Source organism: Pantherophis guttatus, chromosome 2 (assembly GCF_059756535.1).
Source record: "Pantherophis guttatus breed Tessera chromosome 2, ASM5975653v1, whole genome shotgun sequence".
Lineage (NCBI taxonomy): Eukaryota > Metazoa > Chordata > Lepidosauria > Squamata > Colubridae > Pantherophis > Pantherophis guttatus.
The window spans coordinates 113,857,367-113,876,624 of NC_142064.1; the positions used below are offsets into that span (position 1 = coordinate 113,857,367).

The 19,258-nt window shown below is 38.4% G+C and overlaps 1 protein-coding gene and 1 long non-coding RNA gene across 6 annotated transcripts; one reads left to right on the forward strand and one right to left on the reverse strand.

The window, feature by feature from the left end:
* The first annotated feature begins 930 nt into the window (after positions 1-930).
* On the forward strand, positions 931-18,648 carry SYCE2 (synaptonemal complex central element protein 2). Of its 4 annotated transcripts, XM_087888566.1 has the most exons (5): positions 931-1,297; positions 1,591-1,675; positions 11,836-11,951; positions 13,217-13,421; positions 16,458-18,648. In XM_087888566.1, exons 3-5 carry the CDS (start codon positions 11,842-11,844, stop codon positions 16,650-16,652), a joined length of 510 nt encoding a protein of 169 aa, XP_087744692.1. In that variant the 5' UTR covers positions 931-1,297; positions 1,591-1,675; positions 11,836-11,841; the 3' UTR covers positions 16,653-18,648. The 4 variants fall into 4 exon arrangements, with proteins under 4 accessions (XP_087744692.1, XP_087744693.1, XP_087744694.1 ...); XM_087888567.1 differs by lacking the exons at positions 931-1,297; positions 1,591-1,675 and adding an exon at positions 6,306-6,392; XM_087888568.1 differs by lacking the exons at positions 931-1,297; positions 1,591-1,675 and adding an exon at positions 10,150-10,272.
* On the reverse strand, positions 5,214-6,172 carry LOC132709524 (uncharacterized). 2 transcript variants are annotated; one of them, XR_009620559.2, is made up of 2 exons: positions 6,003-6,172; positions 5,214-5,508 (listed from the first exon to the last, which is right to left on the reverse strand). It is a non-coding gene; the product is annotated as an uncharacterized LOC132709524 (long non-coding RNA). The 2 variants fall into 2 exon arrangements; XR_009620558.1 differs by lacking the exon at positions 6,003-6,172 and adding an exon at positions 5,829-5,993.
* Positions 18,649-19,258: the final 610 nt, after the last annotated feature.

Sequence of the window (19,258 nt, forward strand, 5' to 3'; positions counted from 1 at the left end):
CATGCTCTGCCTGGTCCTTTGTGAGGCAGTTGTTGGCTTTCTTCCCCAGATCATGTGTGGCAGTTTCCTCACAACACCTGGGAAAGATGGACTTATGTGGAGCAAGAAGACAGCAAAAGTCGTCTCTTGGGTTGTGGAGTACAAGGTGGATGTGAAGTGTAGGGTGATGAGAGGACCTGCACTCAGACAGCTGGAATGGCTGCAGTTTTGCATAGTACTCTGACTCAGGAGTTTCTTGCAATCCCAGAGCTGTATCCCTTTAGGTCTTTCTGCTGGGTCAGGCTGGGGCAGCTGAAGTCTCAGATCTGCAGCTCAGCAGTTTTTTGCAGTCCCAGAGCCATGGCATGCCAAGAAGCCCGAGTCATAGTATGGCTAACAGCCCTAGAACCATGTAGTTCTGGGGGTGCTTGCTGCCCCAAATGGCAGTCTACAAGGTAGCTAAAAGGGGAGTTGGATGGAATTGAAAAGGAAGCCGTCTCTTGGAAGAATCTAGGGTTGGGAGGACCAAGTCCAAAATGGCTTAGATTGGAAGAGGTCCTTGGCTATCAACTGTGGAATATGGTTAACAACAACAATGGGAAGTGCTGGGATCACCATTACTAAGCAATGTAGTCTAGGGGTGGGTTCCACTTACTTTTACTACCGGTTTGCAGTGGGAGCGCAGAAGCTTCTGCGCATGCGCAGATCACCCATGATGACGCCGTGGCGGGTGGGCGGAGCCTCCCACTGGTTTTACTACTGGTTCTATAGAAACGGACCGAACCGGGAGCAACCCAACACTGATGTAGTCACATCATCATGTTGTGATTAATAATTGCATCGCTTAGTAAATTCTGATCCCAATTCTAGTTGTAAGTCAAGGACTACCTATAGTTTATATAGTTATAATGAACTTAGCTTTTTGCAATAGAACTTGCATTTAAAAGCTGTACATCTTAAAGTGGTTGCCTCAGCAGCACTGTCCTTACCTGCTAGGTCATGAGCCAGGTCCTTGATTAAATGACCAACAATAGCATAGGCCACGCTCACTATCACCATAACAGCCATGAGCATATAAAGCACAGCCTTGGGCACAGGGATGAAATCAAGAGATGGAGGCTGGTAGTCACTGTAAAGGGGCTGCTCATCAGAGGAAGAGGAATACTGAGATAGAAGAGCCATGGTCTCTGTATGATTTGAGATGCTGATGTTTGTTAGCTGTATCTGTGAGGCAAGTTCCATACTCTGGCAATGTTGAATCTGGCTGCTTGTGAAAGGAGACTGCACAGCCTTTGAGGATCTGAAACATAAGCAAGAAGTAATATGTTTTGATTAGTATGGATCATGCTTGGTTATTAGTAGCTTGACATAAACCATGGATTTGTCAAATTGTTTCCCCATATCAGGAATTTGGGGCTGATGAGCTCGTTTGGATTTCTAACCATGTGTTCAGGATATTTTCATTAAAAAGTTGTTTTGAAATACCATTATGATATTATCCCTAGTCCTTCTCTTTGTTAGACCATTCATCATATGGTTTAGTCTCCAGATCCCTTATAATCTTTGTTGCTCTTCTCTGTACTTTGTTGTTCTTTTCTGCACTCTTTCTAGGATCTCTTTTGTATTATGGTGACCAGAATTGGATGCAGTATTCCAATATGATGGATAAAGCAGTGCAAAATCCTGCTACAAGAAGGTAAATTTGTTGCTTTGTGCTATATATACTCTACCTCAAATGCTCTATGTGCCATTGATATTTAGCAAAGTATCTGGCATCATCTATATTTTTATGAATGTCTTTAGATTCAAACAGGACCTATAGGGAGTTTTAAGTTACAAAAACAAATACTGTAGTAGTTATACCCTGCTGCTTCTCTTCATATGACAATCTGTAAGAACTAATAAAGAATTAAAGAATTAACACAACCATTTTGTGCTAATCATGCTCAAGCTCACTAATTCTCTTTAATATTCTAATATTTGGGGGACATTTCTGTACCCTTTAATAGAGCAACTTCAACTAGGTGGCAGGAAAACTAAGTGGTAGAGTACCCACCAGTTATTTAATATGTTCATACCAAAAGGAAGATGCAAATTTAATACAATCTGTTGTATTAATCTGGTTAGTCTTCAACATCAGTTCTGTCAGTGCTTTGCAAATGACATGGTTGCCTAGGGTGTTTTGTAAATTCATTTGGGATAAGTTATGGTTCATTGTATTTGGCACTCTTGAAAACTGGATTGAATTGATTTGGTTAGCAATTAATCAAGGTAGCCATTACAAGTCTTTAAAGTGTTTTATGCACTCTTGTAATCTGAATTTCCTAATCTAGTGTTCTCCCTATAAGTATTGCTATAAATATTGCAATTATTGATAAAGTTGGCTCCCAAAAACTAATACTTTTAAATGAAAATTTATTTCAATTTTTGCTACCAAATGCCTGATTTTTTACTACCATAGAACAGCACAGCTCTTCTCCTACAGGAATATGACAATGAGTCTTTATGGGATTACCCGGGGTTATCTACCGTCTGTCCTCCATCCCCAGTGAAATGCCTTCTAAGCTTGAAGTGGGGAATATCTGTTTCCTCAAAGCCTCCACCCAACATCCCCTCCTAGGTGTGCTCTACAGGTTATTTGCCATGGGAAAGCAGAGGGAGAAAGTAGGCAACTAGAGGACCTGAACAATAAGGTGTCCTACATCAAACAATGAAAGTATTATATTGCAGATTGGTGCAGATGGGTTAGTAAGAAATTCAATTTATGGGGGGGAATAATATAGTTTCCTACAGCAATCTGTCTCAGCCCAGTTGGCCTCCTGAAATGAAGTACTTTAGCTCATATAATCCACAACCAGAATACCTGTTTTGATGTGGAATTAAGGGAGTTTAAAGATCAGCACACAAGTTATCAGGAATTTAGTTGAAGCTCCCATTTCAGAAAATTGTGTTACTTTTGTTTACTTATTCTTACCTTTCCTGGACAATTTACAACTACACATAAGATAATACTTTTTTCCCTTATGGTTAATACTATCAATTATTTGCTGTCCTTAAGCACCTGCAAAAATTATATCCAAATCCTTTCACTCTGGCATAATTAATTGCCAAGCCCTGTTGCACTTTACAAAACAGCAAGTATATATATATGCTTCCATGAACTTGTGTCCACTTCATTACATTTATCCTGCCATTTGAATTTGTTATTTATACAACAGATCACTGTTAATGAACAAGTAATTATTTTATACTCTAGTCAGTCTAACTGAGCCTGACCAGTTGTTTGTACACATTAGATCTTAATTCCCTAAAGAGTTATCACTTTGATCCATCTGGAAATATCCTGACTTGGAAGCTCTTTTCCTTGATCCCCAATATGTATGAATTCTCTAAAATAATTTAATAGTGAGGAAAATGCTCTGGGTCTGCTTATAAACTTTTATAATATGTAGACAGAGGTGGCTTATTGCCAGTGATTGAGCCTGCCACTTCTGGTAACACTGAATTTTGTAGGCTTTGCCAAGAATTAAGGTCTATTCCAAAACAATTATATTTTGCAGGTTGTTGCCATTGTCAAACAAAAATGTTTATTTCCCCCTAACATGGGGGCAAGGTGGTGGGTTTGATTCTATAGATTAAGGAAACCACTAAAAATATTTGGTGAGTGACCTAATGCTAAAAAGTTTGTGTCCTTATGTTATTTATATATCTACAGCTCATGTTAGTGATGTTTTGCTCCTTTTTTATTACAAATATTACATCTGAGTGATTCAGTGCTATTCATGTCTTTTCAGCAGTATTTTATGGCTTTAAAAAATGCTCACAAGGTGCCTATTTATTGAAAACAACCAAATTTTCATTTGCTGAAAAATACTATCCTGGCTGTCTTAGTTAATGTCAGTAAGGTTGCTGAGCAAAGAGCAAGGGCTTTGTGGAATCCCATTCCTTTTCTCCTAAGCCTCCAAGCATATTAAGATTTACAAACCTTAAAATAGCTGCCCTTTTCTCTGGTTGTTTTAGTCCTTACGCAGTTATGGTTTAAACATGCCAACGCAACTGGTGTTCCAGATCTGACCCTTCTAAATGAATAATCCTCAATGATCAGCTTTGGTTTATCTCTGTCAATACACGGGCAGAAAAAGCTTCGTTCAAAGAGATCCAAGCAGCTCTTCGAAAACATTCACCAAGCCAGAGCAGCCAATGGGTTCCCCTGTCCTTGGGGGCCCGTTCCAGCCAGCGAGCAGATGCAAAGCCGGTTCTCCCAGTAATACTTATGCGTAACTTGAAGAGAGGTCCAGAAACATCTGAACACCCTACCATAATTCTTCCTTGATGCCCATAGCGCAAGGTTTGTATTCGCAGGCTGCACGGTTACGAAATGTCTCTTCCCCCCTCCCCTCCCCAAACCTCACCGGAGTGGCGGGATTTCTCCACCTCGAAGGCGCTCGAGCGGTCTTCTTCAAGTTTTGCAGTTGCAGCAGTTAGAAAGCGGCAAAGCGCTCTCCCCCGATAGAAGTCAGGCAGCGCGAGAGATTAAGAAACGGTAGGCTTAGCTCGCCTTCCTCCATCTGAAAAGCTGGTAGAAGACATGCCGGGGAAACCCGGAGGAAAGGCTCCACCTACTTTGTGATGTCATTGAAGAGTTCCCTTATCGGTGGATTTAGCTTAGCTCTCGAAAAAAAAAAACCCAGTACAGCGTTAGATGAGAAATCATAGCAATTGGCTCGCTTGGGCTGTTAAACTAAAAGAGAAGAAAGGTCCGAATGCATTTTTTCCCTAACCATTCTGAGGATTTCCCCAAACTTCCTCTCCAAGAAGCTCCTGGATCTTCATATGCTGGATCTGCTGCCCACTATAACATTCCTTATCTTTTTGGAAACTTGGTAGTTTCTGCTGCTGCCACCTGTCTTCTAGGGACGTAGCATTCATCCTGTTATATGATTTGCTGTCTAATTGCACTTCCAATTTGGAAAATGTTTGTGCAAAAACAAGTTCGGTATAGTGGTTAAGGTAACAGACTAGAAATGGATTTGAAGATTTTTTTTACATTGATACATATACATACATACATACATACATACATACATACATACATACATACATACATATGCATAGTCAGAATGGATCCCACACTTAATAAAAAGCGTCCACAAGAGACCTAAAACAAGATGGAACAATGACATCAGCAATTATTGTGGGCCCAACTGGCAAAGGAAAGCTCAAGACTGTATTGGTAAGGCACATATTATTTATTTATTGTGCAAACTTAATGCTACAAGGAAGGCAAAAAGTTAAAAACTGCAATGCACAATTCATGTTTCTAATCAAAATTGGTGTCCTTATGCACTAAAAAAAATCTTCCTTCTTGAAGGAACTATAGTCCTTCTAGGAACCCCGCCTCCATCTGGTAATAACAGAGGGAAAATTATATTAAAAAGCACCCAAGGATCATCTTGCAGGCTAATATTTTCTTGTACTTTGTTGTTTGCTGAGTTGTGGCAAAACAATAGTAGAGTAGCAAGATCTTATCTGCAAAAGATAATATTGTCAGACCCAAGAAATCATCATGAATCATTCCTTTTATTAGTCAAAACAATAGGCATACGTTTGTCAAGACTTATCAGCTATTCCTTTAAACTTATCCTAATAAAAGAGTCTGGTAAATCTTTAGGATCATCAAATCTTGTGATACCTCTTATTGTTCAGGCTAGAAACAAAGGCCATCCCAGACACCTGACCCAATCTTCCCCCTTTCTTCTCTTTTTGTTCTCCCTTTTCCTGCTTTCTATTCATTTTTTCCAAAATAGGATTACCTGTTTTATTAATATTTTATAAAAAGGAAAAGCTACCTCTCTTGTTTTGCCAGCCCATGCTCTCCTTTTATCTTTTTTTTAAATCTCCTCCCATAGCTGAAATAATTCAGAAGAACTGCCCAGATTTGAGCTATTCCTTCTGATTTGCCAACATTTTGCTTATCTCGGAGAGAAACCTCTGACATTTCTGAAGCCAGAATCTTTCCTCACCTCTGAAATTAGACTTGAGTCCAGCTAATGTGACCTTCATCCAGGCAGCTGCGTGTCACAATCCTTCACTGAGTTAGACTTGGAGTACAACTCCTAGGAGGTTGCTGGGTCCTAGTGTGTTACAGATGACTCAAAGCCTTCCAGTATATTGCCTTCTTAAACTAGAAACACAGCCTTACTGGGTCTCCAAAACACATCTAAACAGTTGCATCCAGAATTAGGCAAAGAAAGCACCATTTGATCTTGTCTCTAGCTCCATGATTTTAAGAATCTAAAGAGCATGAACAAAACAGTATTGATAGAAACCCTCTGTCTTCCTTGCCTTCTATTGGAGATCCATCTGACACTGACTTTCAAGAACCAGAACTCTGATGAAACAGCAAAGACAAGGTGATTCCTTTCTTTCTTCAGTTCAAAACATTGTCTCTGCTTATTTCTCCAGAGCTGTCAAACCTGCCTCAGTCAGAACCCTTAGGAAAGAAAGACCCTGGACTCCATTTGGGTGAAGTGATTTATTTTTTTACTAGAAGATGCTGGCTATAGTAGGTTTAGGTTTAGGTTTAGGTTTATTTGATTTGTATACCGCCCTACTCCCGAAGGACTCAGGGCGGTGAACAGCCAACAATAAAATACATAAATACAAAAAATTTAAAAACCAGATAAAATCAAATTAAATCATTTTGGCCCAGACAGATTAAAACACCCCAATAATTTAAAAACAGATTAAAATTTACATATTTAAAAAGGGAAGAAATTAGGCCAAGCCCGCCTGATGGAATAAAAAGGTCTTCACAGCACAGCGGAAGGAGCGCAGATCCGGGATCCTCCGTATCTCCGGGGGGAGCTCATTCCAGATGGTAGGTGCCCCCACAGAGAAGGCTCTCCCCCTAGGGGCCGCCAGTTGACATTGTTTGGCTGACGGCACCCGGAGGAGTCCCTCTCTATGAGAGCGTACTGGCCGGTGGGAGGCTATTGGTGGTAGTAGGCGGTCCCGTAAATAACCAGGTCCTAAGCCTAGTACAATCAGGCTAGAACTAAAATTCCAATATGAAATCATACAGGCTTCTCCATTCAATCTGACCTTCTCCCCTTGACCAATCCACTTTCAGCCAATGGGTGGATGTCTAGGTGTTTTGGAAATGTTCGGTGTTTGGAGCAATTGGCATTCTATTACCAAGCATCTTTACTTTACTTTACTTTTATTTGATTTGTATACCGCCCTACTCCCGAAGGACTCAGGGCAGTGAACAGCCAACAATAAAATACATACATACAAAATTTTAAAAAAGAGAAATAAAATCGAATTAAATAGTTTGGCCGACAGATTAAAACCCCAATCAATTTAAAACAAATTTAAACTTTGAGGAGTAAAAATATTAAAATATTAAAATTGTTTAAAAAGAGGGAGAAAGTTAGGCCAGGCCTGCCTGGTGAAATAAAAAGGGCTTTAGAGCGCGGCGGAAGGTGCGCAGATCCGGGATCCACCATATCTCCGGGGGGAGCTCGTTCCAGATAGTAGGTGCCCCCACAGAGAAGGCTCTCCCCCTGGGGGCCGCCAGTCGACATTGTTTGGCCGACAGCACCCGGAGGAGCCCCTCTCTATGAGAGCGTACCGGCCAGTGGGAGGCTATTGGTGGTAGTAGGCGATCCAGCAAGTACCCAGGTCTTGAGCCATGGAGCGCTTTAAAGGTGGTAACCAAAACCTTGAATCGCACCCGGAAGACCACCGGGAGCCAGTGCAGCTCGCGCAGGAGGGGTGTTACATGGGAGCGCCATGTCGCTCCCATTACCACCCGCGCGACCGCACTCAGCCGTGAATCCAGGAGGACGCCCAAGTTGCGTGCCCTCTCCGTGGGGGCCAATGATTTGCCCCCAATAGTCAGTGATGGCACCAACTGACTATATAAGGACGTCGGAAACCACACCAAGAGGCCACAAATCTCTGGCCTCTTGGTGTCCATGAAGACTGACATGAACTGGATCAAAGCATCCTTAGCCTTCCTCAACTGTCAATCCACCCCTCCCAATTTCCCAGCACTAGCCTAATACATGTTTATTGCCCATTTGGTCCCTTGCTTCCTCTCCCCCCCACCCCGCTGGCTATTGATGGGAGGACGCCAATGAGGCTTGGAGCCAAAGATGGTAGAATTGACAAAGAAGATAATCACTTTGTTAAACATCCTGTTTCCTTGCCATTCTATGATCTCATTGCTTTATCTTACAGAATTCAGTCTTTCTCCTTCTGAATTAAATGTGTTACTATAGATTATTATCGCCTCTTATTTAATTGTTTCATATGTCAACTTTAAATATTGATAGTACTGTCCTTCCTTCCATCTCTAGGAGATACTATAATCTTGAAGCTCAGATTACAGAAATAATAGGTGATCAATTAGTAAAAAAAAGAAAGAAAAACCTAAAGAAAGTACAGTGTTCTGGATAGCTCACAAGACAGCACTAATTTACCACAAATGAAGGACTTCCTGCCAGTATCTCTAAAAAGATATTACAGGTTTCAAATTAAAGATCACAGGAAATTATTTTACTTTAATATTTCACATTTTTATATGAATAAATTTCATATGAATGGATTTATACCTGTGGGATAGCACAATACAGCAAACTAGAATTTAAAAATATAACATAAATTATTGGTTAGATATTTTCTATTTTCTATTTCTAGAGAAATAAGCATTTCGGGGGGAGCAAAAATTCCTGCTTCTCTAGCATCTTTGGAATTTCAAGTATTAATCAGGGGACTAATGAGGAATAGAAGCCTACTCTTTATCAGCTATTATGTGAACTTCTGCCCTTTTCTTTTAAAGAATTGGACTTTCTCCAACAAAATAAGGAGCTAACTTGACAATGTGCCTGACAGGTGTATCTCACTCAGGGATGAGGTGTGCCTGCAGGCTGGCAGCAAAGTTAAATTAACAAGAGCCTTAAAACTACATTCTTTCCAGCTTTCCATTATAAACCATTGTCCATTTAGCAATCTGCCCAAGGTGTCAGGTGTTTTTGAAATGAAGAAACCCAGAGTTTGGATCCCAGGGCAGACAGCTTCCCATCCCAATGTTACTCAACAGTTGAAGAGCTAGTGGCTAGATATGAGAAAACAGATTTGTTCTAATGGCCAGAGACTACACAAACAAATTGCTCTGGGGAAAAAGGACAGCAACAGAAGTAGCTCAGGAGGCTCTCTTGAACAAGTGGGAAGAAGCAGTGCCAGGAAGTTGCCTCAGCATCAGATCTGGATTACAAAATTTCAAAGGACAACCAGATGATAGCACAGACTTTTCTTTTTTTTGTCTCTTGTTGCTGCCATCTAGGGGTATCTCTGGGGACCTTGGTGCTCCCTGACTTTGGTTGTTTTCTTGCAGATGTTTCATTACCAAACTAGGTAACATCATCAGTGCACAGAGAGCACCAAGGACCCTACAGTTCAATCCTGAGCTACAATATTCTGTTCTAGGGGGCCTCTAGTCAGCATTTGTTCCTGTGCCTTGAAAAAAAGACAACTGCATGGACTAGTCCCTGCAGGGTATTTTTTACAAGATTTTTCAGAAATGGTTTGCTATTGTCTTCTTTTTTCCAGGGCTAATAGAAACTGCCCCAGGGTCATCCACCTAGTTTCGTGCTTCAAGCAGAACTAGAATTCTGTCTCCTGATTTCTAGCCTGGGGTCTTGCTGGTAGCAAGTAAGCAGGAGTCTGGTAGCCCCTCTTCCAGCTACTGTAACACGCTTTATTAAAAGGCATATACTTTTACAATTCCATTTGATTTGATAAAGTGAATTTAGCTTTCAAAAGTTTATGCCTATCACTAAAACATCATCATACTGTAGTTGGAAAAGGAGCTTTCAGCTATCAGCTTTCTCTGAGATACATAACCTGCTTGTTTGAGGCAGGCCCATTTCTCAAAAGAAAACATGTGCCAGCTTTTCCAAGGAGCTACCCTCAAGAGGTGTTGGATTCAAATACCTATCTTCACACAGAAGTACTGGCTGGGGAACATAGGAATTGGAGTCTAAGATGTCTGGGGGACATGAGGTTGAGGGAGGCTAATGGAGACAAAAGGCTTCAGACACTGAGCTTAAAGAAGGCTAATGGAGGCATCCTTCTTAGAAGATGCATCAGATGTTTGATTTCTTTAAACTCACAGGCCCCTCCCACATCTGCAACTATTGTGAGGGGAAAGGGGGAAGGGAATAATTTCTCCTCAGGGCAGAATCTGTTAGACCTTATTCAAAATAGGGCAGAAAGTCAAAGAAGGTAAACCATAACTTTTCCTCCCACATAAATCTACACACACACACAGACACAGACACAGACACACACACACACACACACACACACAGAAGGAGAGATAGAAGTTGTACAAGGTCATTTTTCTGTGGAATTCTGTCCTCTTCAGAGTCTATCTGAATGTTATGTTACTTTTTTTATTTTATTTGTTTTAAATTTTAACCCTTATGGTCAAGTTGTTCATTATAGCCAGTTTGGCGTAGTGGTTGAAGGTATCAGGCTAGAATCAGGAGGCCTTGAGTTCTAGTCCTGCCTGAGACATAAAATCATCTGGCTGACCTTGGGCCAGTCATTCTCTCTCAGGTCTAGGAAAGAGGCAACAATTTGCCCTTGTGAAAAATCTTGCCAAGAAAACTGCAGTGACCAGTCCAGGCAATTGCCAGGAATTGTTAAAGGGCACGCAAGGACATGCAAACATATACACACACAGCTGTTTATACAATATGAATTTGTAACATATTCTTCTGAATTTACAGGTAGTTCTTATTTAGTGACTACAGTTAGATCTGGCAATACAGTAATTAAGCGAAGCAGTTGCCAACTGAAACTCTCACTGTGCTTATACTTACTTCAGCTTTCCTTTGCTTTACAGACCTATAAAGTTCGTAAATGCAAGGATTGGTTGTAAAGCTATTTTTTCATCACTGCCATAACTGTGAATGGTTGTTAAGCAAGGCAGTCACTAAATAAGGACTGCCTGCATTATCAATATTCTAAGTAAAAAATAGTGTGTGATTTTTTTTAAAAAAAGACATATCTTTAAGAAAATGGAGAGTGGCATTTAATACTGCTTAATGGTAGTCTGAAAGTTAGTGGTTGCCCAGTTTGATGACTGAGGAAGTGTTTAAACAGATATTTCCTATGCCTTTGAGTTTTAAAATCTATCAATTCCATCCCACTAGCTATTCACTAGGCTACTTTATGTTGTTATTTTCAAGTTTTGAAGAAGAAAATCTGGGGGCTTCCACTTATGCTTGTCTTAGCATAACGTTCCCTTACGTTGGCATCCATTCACACACCTCTGTTTTGTTTTTTTATTACAACCCTGAAGTATACAGGATCTGATGTCTTTAGAAAAATGATGGAGACTGACTGCTACAAATTGGTCATTGGAAATCAATTTGAGAATTCATAATCTTAACTGCCCATTTTGTCAATTTCAGCAATTCTAAGAGCATCCCTTTGTGTTTATGGATGAGTGAATGGGTGGAAACCTTGTCACAGAAATAAAGATGACTGCTGTCAAAATATCGAAGCAGTTTCTCAGAGAGTAATGGAAAAAATCACAATTATAAAAAACCCTTTGATATGAAATGGAATTTCTATCATGTAAAGCTCAACATGTGTCCAGAAACTATTGTGTTCAACATATTTGAAATCAAGTTACGGTATAATTAAACTACATTAAAAGGATTATATAAAATTTTATCAATTATTTTTGGCTTTTGCAAAAAACTGATACAATAGCATGATTAACAAAAATGTAAATTAACTGCCTTCTGATGACATCTCTTTTCCTCATCCTTAAAGGCTATTATGTCTACTCAAGAATTTCAGTTCCAAGAGCCAGAGCAAGAACAAGATAAATCAAACAATCTATTCTTCACTAATTCAGAAAGAAATGAATTAAGTGATAATCCATTAAGGTATGATTTAAAAAGTATTGTGAAGCTTTAAAATCTTCAACAGTCAAATGTGAATCCAAAATGGATATCATGACCCATACTATCTATGAATAGATTTCCCCCAAAAGGTTGATTTTTTTACCAAAACTTACAATCTTGCATCTATGAGGAAATATGTAACAGTAATAGTAGCTACAACCACCTAAAGTATTATTGATGATGCAGGTTTGTGCCCAATGCAACTAAAACGACATTTTAGAGATGATGTGCTTGCTGTCTTATATTGAGCTTGTTCATATGTGTTAATGTGTTGTTTGAATAACGATTTAAACCATAGTCTGGTTTATAATTTGCAATGGTTAGTTTCACATAACCAATGTATGCTACAAACAGACTGTATTAGGGATTAGTATGAAATATGAATGCAGTTGGAATAACTATTCTTATGCAATTTTGTCTATTTGGATAATAGCATTCTATAACAGAGACAGGTGTCTTTCCAAATCCTCCTGACAATTTAAGAAAATGAAGATGTGATGCAGTCTACCCCCAATTTGTTATGTGAATAAAAATAGGATAAGGATTAAATACTACCGTGAATAAAAAAGCAGACATAGGACACAAACAAGTTATTATCTCAAATGAAAGTAGCATTCTAGAAAGGAAAGTTAGAATTTTTAACATTATGGATTGAGAGAATTGGTCACGTTTTTCTTTTGTATCGTAAGGACAAGAAGGTCCTTAAAATGTTTCCCCTTTTTAATGGGATATGACTACATAAATCTACTGGACAGTATAAAATCAAATGAATTAGTTAAGTTTATGCCTGATGGAATGTAGCTCTACTTAATTCAAAGGAAACATATACAGTCAGAAGTAGGCTCTGGAAAAACAGATGAAAGTAAACAAAATTGTTAATGGAAAGAAATTATTTATGACATTTAAAAATTGATTTAATTGTTGTATTGGTACAATATCATTTTGTTAATAAAAAAACTGAAGAAGTAACATGAAAATTATATGAAATACTATTTTCTGCAATCCATTGGCTTCCATTGTTTTGAATATGGTGAAGTGAAATGGGAGTCAAACCAAATTTTCTTGGACTAGATCTGGCATGTGAGTTGCATATAGATTCAAGAAGCTCCATAATTATTGTAATTTCCATACTTCATTATGAAAATAATTTTACTTGTGATATAATCAGTTCTACCATATCCCTATGCACAGAAACTATTAATTTTATACCGTAAGATATTTCATTTTTTATTTTTCTGAAAATATAGGAAAGATTCTCCTAAAACAGTTCTTCCCAATGCAAATGTAAGCGGAGGAAGACCAGATAGCAAAGCCTCAAATTACTTTATAGCCCTAGATTCAACTATTGAAAGTCTTCAGGAAAGAACACAGCAACTAATTGATAAGATTAATGAGAATAGGAAGAAAGACCATGTACTCATGAACAACTTCAGGGAAAGTCTTCTGATGAAGGTAAAATAAGAACAAATTTGGTGGTGAAAACATTCAGAAGTTTTGAGAAATAGAACATAATTATTAAATTTAATTTTCCAAATTATTCATTTCTTCATTATCTTTCTGCTTTTAATCAAAATGATGGCAGCACCATCACAACATGACTAAATTTATAAAAATTAAGCATGATTTAATCTGGTTAGAACATGAAGAGGAAATCATTAGGAAATTCTCTGGCTGTACATTAGACTGGCAAATCTTTTTTAAAAAGTCATAAACATTTTCATATTCAAAATAGCTATTTTGACTTTGGATAAATCTAATTCCAATCTAATTAAGACATTTCTGAAGTTGTTCTGGTATTCCCAAGCTTGAAGCATCTCTTTTGAACTTGGAACATTCTGGAACTGTTGGCAAAGTCACAACTATTCTTTCCAGCTGAAACAATTGAATTAAAAACATTTGATGCTATTAAAAAAAAAAACCTAGCAGAAATTAATAATAACTACTTCTGTATTTTTGCCAAGAAAGCAACCTGAACTCCTCACCTAAGAATCAAGCTAAATTTGAGGTTATTTTAGATAGCTAGAAATATTACCTATTTTATGTTTTATTACCTGTTCCTGGAATCCTTCTAGTCATTGTCACACATTATTCACTCTTCTACCTATTCCATTTGGTGCATTTCTTCTATTTTTCACCTGTTTCTTCACATATCAGTTATATATTTTGATATTTTGCTTTAATAAATGTGTATTATTTTAGAGGCAAGCTGGAGCAAAAATGCATATAATATATATTAAAATAAAGGCTCTTCAAGTATTCAAAGACAGAATATTAAATCAATAGCATTTAGTTCAATTAACAAATATATATATTAAAGGAGCTTGCTTTTTTGTTTAGATATATTTCCTGTCAAAAGAATCTTAATCACAGCTAATCTATTTTTCTAATGTTATTATTTTTAACTTCTTACAGCCTGAGAAAAGATTCAGATATTTTTATACAATTGTCCTCTCTATTTCCATAGTTATAAACTTCAATAGGATGTGAATTGTTTATATTATATAATCAGTTTGAATTACTTCAGAAATTATTTTAAATGTGGTTTCCCTTTAAGATTGCAGTATTAAACCCTGTTGCTTCTTTGTTAACATTCTGAATTCTTACAACTCAATTTTATGATTTAATAAAGTTGGCCTTTGCTAAGCAATAGTTCCTCAGTTTAAGTAATTTATATATGAATTCTATATCTCACCTTTCCACTGAACATAATACAGTATGCAGCAATGTAGTAAAACATAGCTTAAAATTCAATAATCAAAAATAAAAATATGTAAATAATAAATAGCAGTGCTCTCCTGGAATATCCTGGAAAATATAATCAAGTGGCAGATTTGTGAGCATCTAGAAATGAGCAAGGCAATTTCCAGAAACCAGCATGGGTATGTTAAAATCAGATCATGCCAGACAACTCTTATTTACTTCTTTGACAATGACTATATTAATGGATCAGTGAAATGCTGTGGGACATAGTTTACTTAGACTTCATTAGACTTTAACTGAAAGTACACCCTAGCTAAAATAGAACAATGTGGGATAGAAAGGACCACCAGCAGAAGCATTTGCAGTCCTACCACACTCGGCATATAGTCTTTAATGGAACTACATCTGCATGGATGGAATCATACAATGAGTTACCTCAAAGTTCTCTCTTATGCCCAGTACTCTTTAACATCTTCATAAATGATCTAGATGCGGGGATAGAAGGGGGACTCATCAAATTTGCAAATGATACTGTTAGATAGAATAGCTAACACTTTGGACTCAAGATTCAGAAGGATCTTGGCAGACTTGAACCCTGGGCCCTTTCCAACAAAATGAATTTCAACTTCAAAGTATGGTCCTATATGTAGGCACGAAAAACCAAATGCACAAGTATAGAATAGGAAGTACATGGCTCAATAGTAATAACTGTGAGCGGGATCTAGATGTCCTAGTGGACTATCACTTAAGTATGGACCAGCAGCTTGCTGCAGCTGCCAAAAAAGCCAATGCAGGCCTATGCTGCATCAATAGAGGGATAGTATCAAGATAATGTGAAATGATAGAACTGCTTTGTACTGTATTAGTGAGTCCATATTTAGAATATTGTGTACAGTTCTGGTCACCATGATATTAAAAAAATGTTGAGACCTTTGAAAGAATGCAGAAAGAACAACAAAGATAAGGGATCTGGAGGCTAAACCACATGATGAACAGTTGAGAGAACTAGGTATGTCTAGTTTAGTGAAGAGGAGGACTTAGGGGTGACTTAATAGCAGTCTTCCAATACTTGAGGGGCTGTCAGAGAAGAGGGGGTCAACCTATTTTCCAAAGCACCTGAGGGCAGGACAAGGAATAACAGGTGGAAGATTGTTAAAAAGAGATCCTATCTAGAATTGCTTCCCAGTGAGAACAATTGATCAGTGGACTGGCTTGCCTTCAGAAGTTCTGGGTCCTCCATCACTGGAGGTTTTCAAGAATAGAAGACCTCCACGAATCTTTTCAACCCTGTTATTTTGTCTTATATTATTCTCTATTAAAGCATAGCTGAACATCCGATATAAACAGCAAAAATACATCACAATAGTGGTAAAAGCAGGAGAGCTGCAAGGGCAATTACATGCTCACTACAATATCAATCTGAATTCTAATAATTATTAGGGCTGTGCACACATCACAAAGGAATCTTTGACCTGAGCAAGTTCACCTCTCCTTGGGCAGCCTGGCTTCCCAGTGATCACTATATTGATGCCGAACTTAGTACAAATACATGATTGTCACATTATATCATAGCACACAGCTTCCAAGTCAAGAAATATACCAGCTTTCTGATTATTTGAAGCATGCACAACCCAGTTGTTCCTGTTTGCTATACTCTGCCTATTACTTCACCAGATTTTTGTTTACTCTGTGAACAGTTAGTCACATTATCATTTATCGTAAGTGGACATATTAATTACTATTTAAGAAGTGTGCCAAGTTCAGTTTAACTTTCTTTTTCTTTCAAAGGTTTCAAGCTTGGCAGAAAAATTGGAGGAAAGTGTATTTCCTGTTTATGACCATAATAACAAGCTTATTCAGGATAAGCTGCAAGAGCTTTCTGAGATCATGGAGAAGATCAGACAGATTGAAAATGAACTCAAGCAGGTTTGTCATACTGTGGAGATGATGTATAAAGACCTGTGTGGTCAACCTGAGTTGTAATCTCATGGGGAAAAAATAAAGGAGAAAGAATACAGTAAAAAAGAATAGATAAATACCTAAATAGATTTGTGTGTCAGTAAGTAGTAATTTGGCTTCTTTGAATTGCAAAATGGCATCCAAATCTATTCTGTTCATAGGTAAATTTATTTTCAAGCACTCTTTTGTTTCTTCATTACTCATTTGCAAATGAGTCACTTTCTAGTTCATAATCTCAATAAAATTAGTTATATTAATATACAGTAATTTACTTTCTTTCCAAAACATTTGAACTATTATCAGTACTTACGGAGGTATAAAATCAATAAATGTCCTAGCAAATGTAGTCAGTACATACTATTTCCCCAAAAATAAGATCTGGTCATATTCTTTTTTTTTTTTTTTTTTGCTCCAAAAGGGAGCCAAAAAGCATTAGGGCTTATTTTCCAGGAAACACAGTATCAGGGTGATGGCAAGGGACCAGCCCCTGCTGCCCAGCCCCAGCCCGGTGTCCCACCCCCATCCCCCCCGCAGCACACGCACAAGAGGTGGTGAGAGCACAGGGGCTAACAGTGTCCGGCAGCAGCTGCATCTCGCTGGCCCCTTCGCCGGTGCGCTCTGGGGCTGCACAGACCACGCAGCGCTGGTGAGTTCAAGCACTGCAACTGTTGGACCGGCCCTCCAAGCAATAGGTAAAGGCAGAGGCGCAGGGGGAGGCCCGTGATGTGGCCTGCCAGACGTGCTGTATGGCCACTTGTTCTGTCACAACTGCGGGCAAACAAAGATAGTAGTACGGAGTGGGTGAGCAGCCACGCGACACATCCAGTGGGCCAGATTGTGTGCCTCCCTCCCACGTGTCTGCCACTGCCTGCTGCTTGGAGGGCTGGGCTGGCAGTCACAGCATTTAGGACTCACCTGTGCAGCCTAGGGCCGGGGGCTTCAGTTGCTGCTGGATACTATCGGATCCTGTGCATTCGCCACCTCCTGTGCTGGCCATGCCCCCAAGGGCTGATGAACTTAACTGGGGCTTATTTTTGGGGTAGAGCTTATATTACAAGCATCCTGAAAAATTGTGCATGGGTCTTATTTTCAGGGAAACAGTACAAACATGATACTCACTTGTTCTCAGTTTTCTCTTTCTCTTTCTATAAAATGGGCATTTTCAGCAAGGCAAATCCTTGTTTGGCTGAGTTCCTTTAGTCTGTTGACTGTAATTAAGTGGAATCAGAATGTTGCTATAGTGCAATCTCTTGAAAGTCATCACATCGAGGACATGAAGTGCTATTAAGGGCAGTACTATAAGTCTGTCATCACTGACTAGATAAACATCTATAGGTATTCAGCTGAAAGTCTCAGATTTATAGTATGAAAGTACAAGAAAAAATACCAATAATCTGTAAAGAATAATTGCTTAGGACAAAGATGATATCCAGTGTTCTCACTAAGAAATGAACAAGTTATTTAAAACTTGGTAAACATTCACACTTTAAACATAAATGTTCACACACCATAAACTTCAGAAATAAAAATAATTTGTTGGTATTTCTTCTTTTATTATAGTCTGTCGTAGTCAGCCAGTTGTTTAGACTGGATTTGGCATTTTTATCCACCTATCAAGTCCTTTCAAGGACCTGAGATAGGCAGATGTTTGGTGATGTTAGAAATATCATCACAAGTTGTAAGCTGTTTAGGTAAAGCCAACTTTTGCAATTGACTGATGGTGAATTTGTCAATGCCAGTGGTGTTCAAGTGGTACTCTAGTTGTTTTGGGATTGCACCCAAGGCGCTATTATTATTGGCACTATCTTTGCTTTCATTTGCCACAGTTGTTCTATTTCCATTTGCAGATCTTTGTATTTTGTTACCTTCTCCATGTCCTTCTCTTATATTTTGCTATCTCCAGGTACTGCCATATCTACTATCCAAAATTTTTTGTCTTTCTTACCGACAATTGTTAGGTCTGACACATAATGCGGCATAACATAATAAAATGACATAATCTGCCTGCTTGAATTCTAAAGTCCTAGAACGGTTTAGCTTTTTCATTATCCATTACTTTATCTATTTTATGGTCCCACCAGTTCTTGCTTGTAGGCAAATGTAGTATAGCTTTTATTATCATTATACATCATGTATACAACAAAATTGGTTTTAGCATCACTGGTGCAATCCATGACAAAAAATACGAACAACGTAAATAGTATAAAGAATAATCCCTATGCAAGTAATTGGGGGGGGGGGTTTAAAGAAAAACTAGTCATACGTTTCCACGTGTGCGTGGAGTGATGGTATTTTTTGCAGATCTTCCAATGCACCATTGTTGCTACTTTGTCATGCCATTATTAGTCTGTGAGATCTTCTTGCAGTAGCTAATCAGGTTATTATTTTCTGTGCTGTTATTTTTCAGAATGTATTTTTTTGCCTTTTAGCTATATACTAATGTCAGTGCTAGACAGTACAGCGTGCTATGGTAAATCACAAAAAAACTTTTCATGTCTGTCCTTTTAATTAGAAACATCATTACATTTTTGTCTCTGCATTTGCATCCTATTTAGTGCTGCTTAAGTATTAGAAATCGACTTCTTGGCTCATGATTACACAACTTTTCTTGAGCTAACAGCTTTACTTCA

Coding starts and splice junctions, on each gene's coding strand:
- SYCE2 (XM_087888566.1), top strand. CDS start 11,842: ATGTCTACTCAAGAATTTCAGTTCCAAGAGCCAGAGCAAGAACAAGAT. Junction 11,952..13,216: donor TTAAGTGATAATCCATTAAG/GTATGATTTAAA, acceptor CTGAAAATATAG/GAAAGATTCTCCTAAAACAG. Junction 13,422..16,457: donor GGGAAAGTCTTCTGATGAAG/GTAAAATAAGAA, acceptor TTTCTTTCAAAG/GTTTCAAGCTTGGCAGAAAA.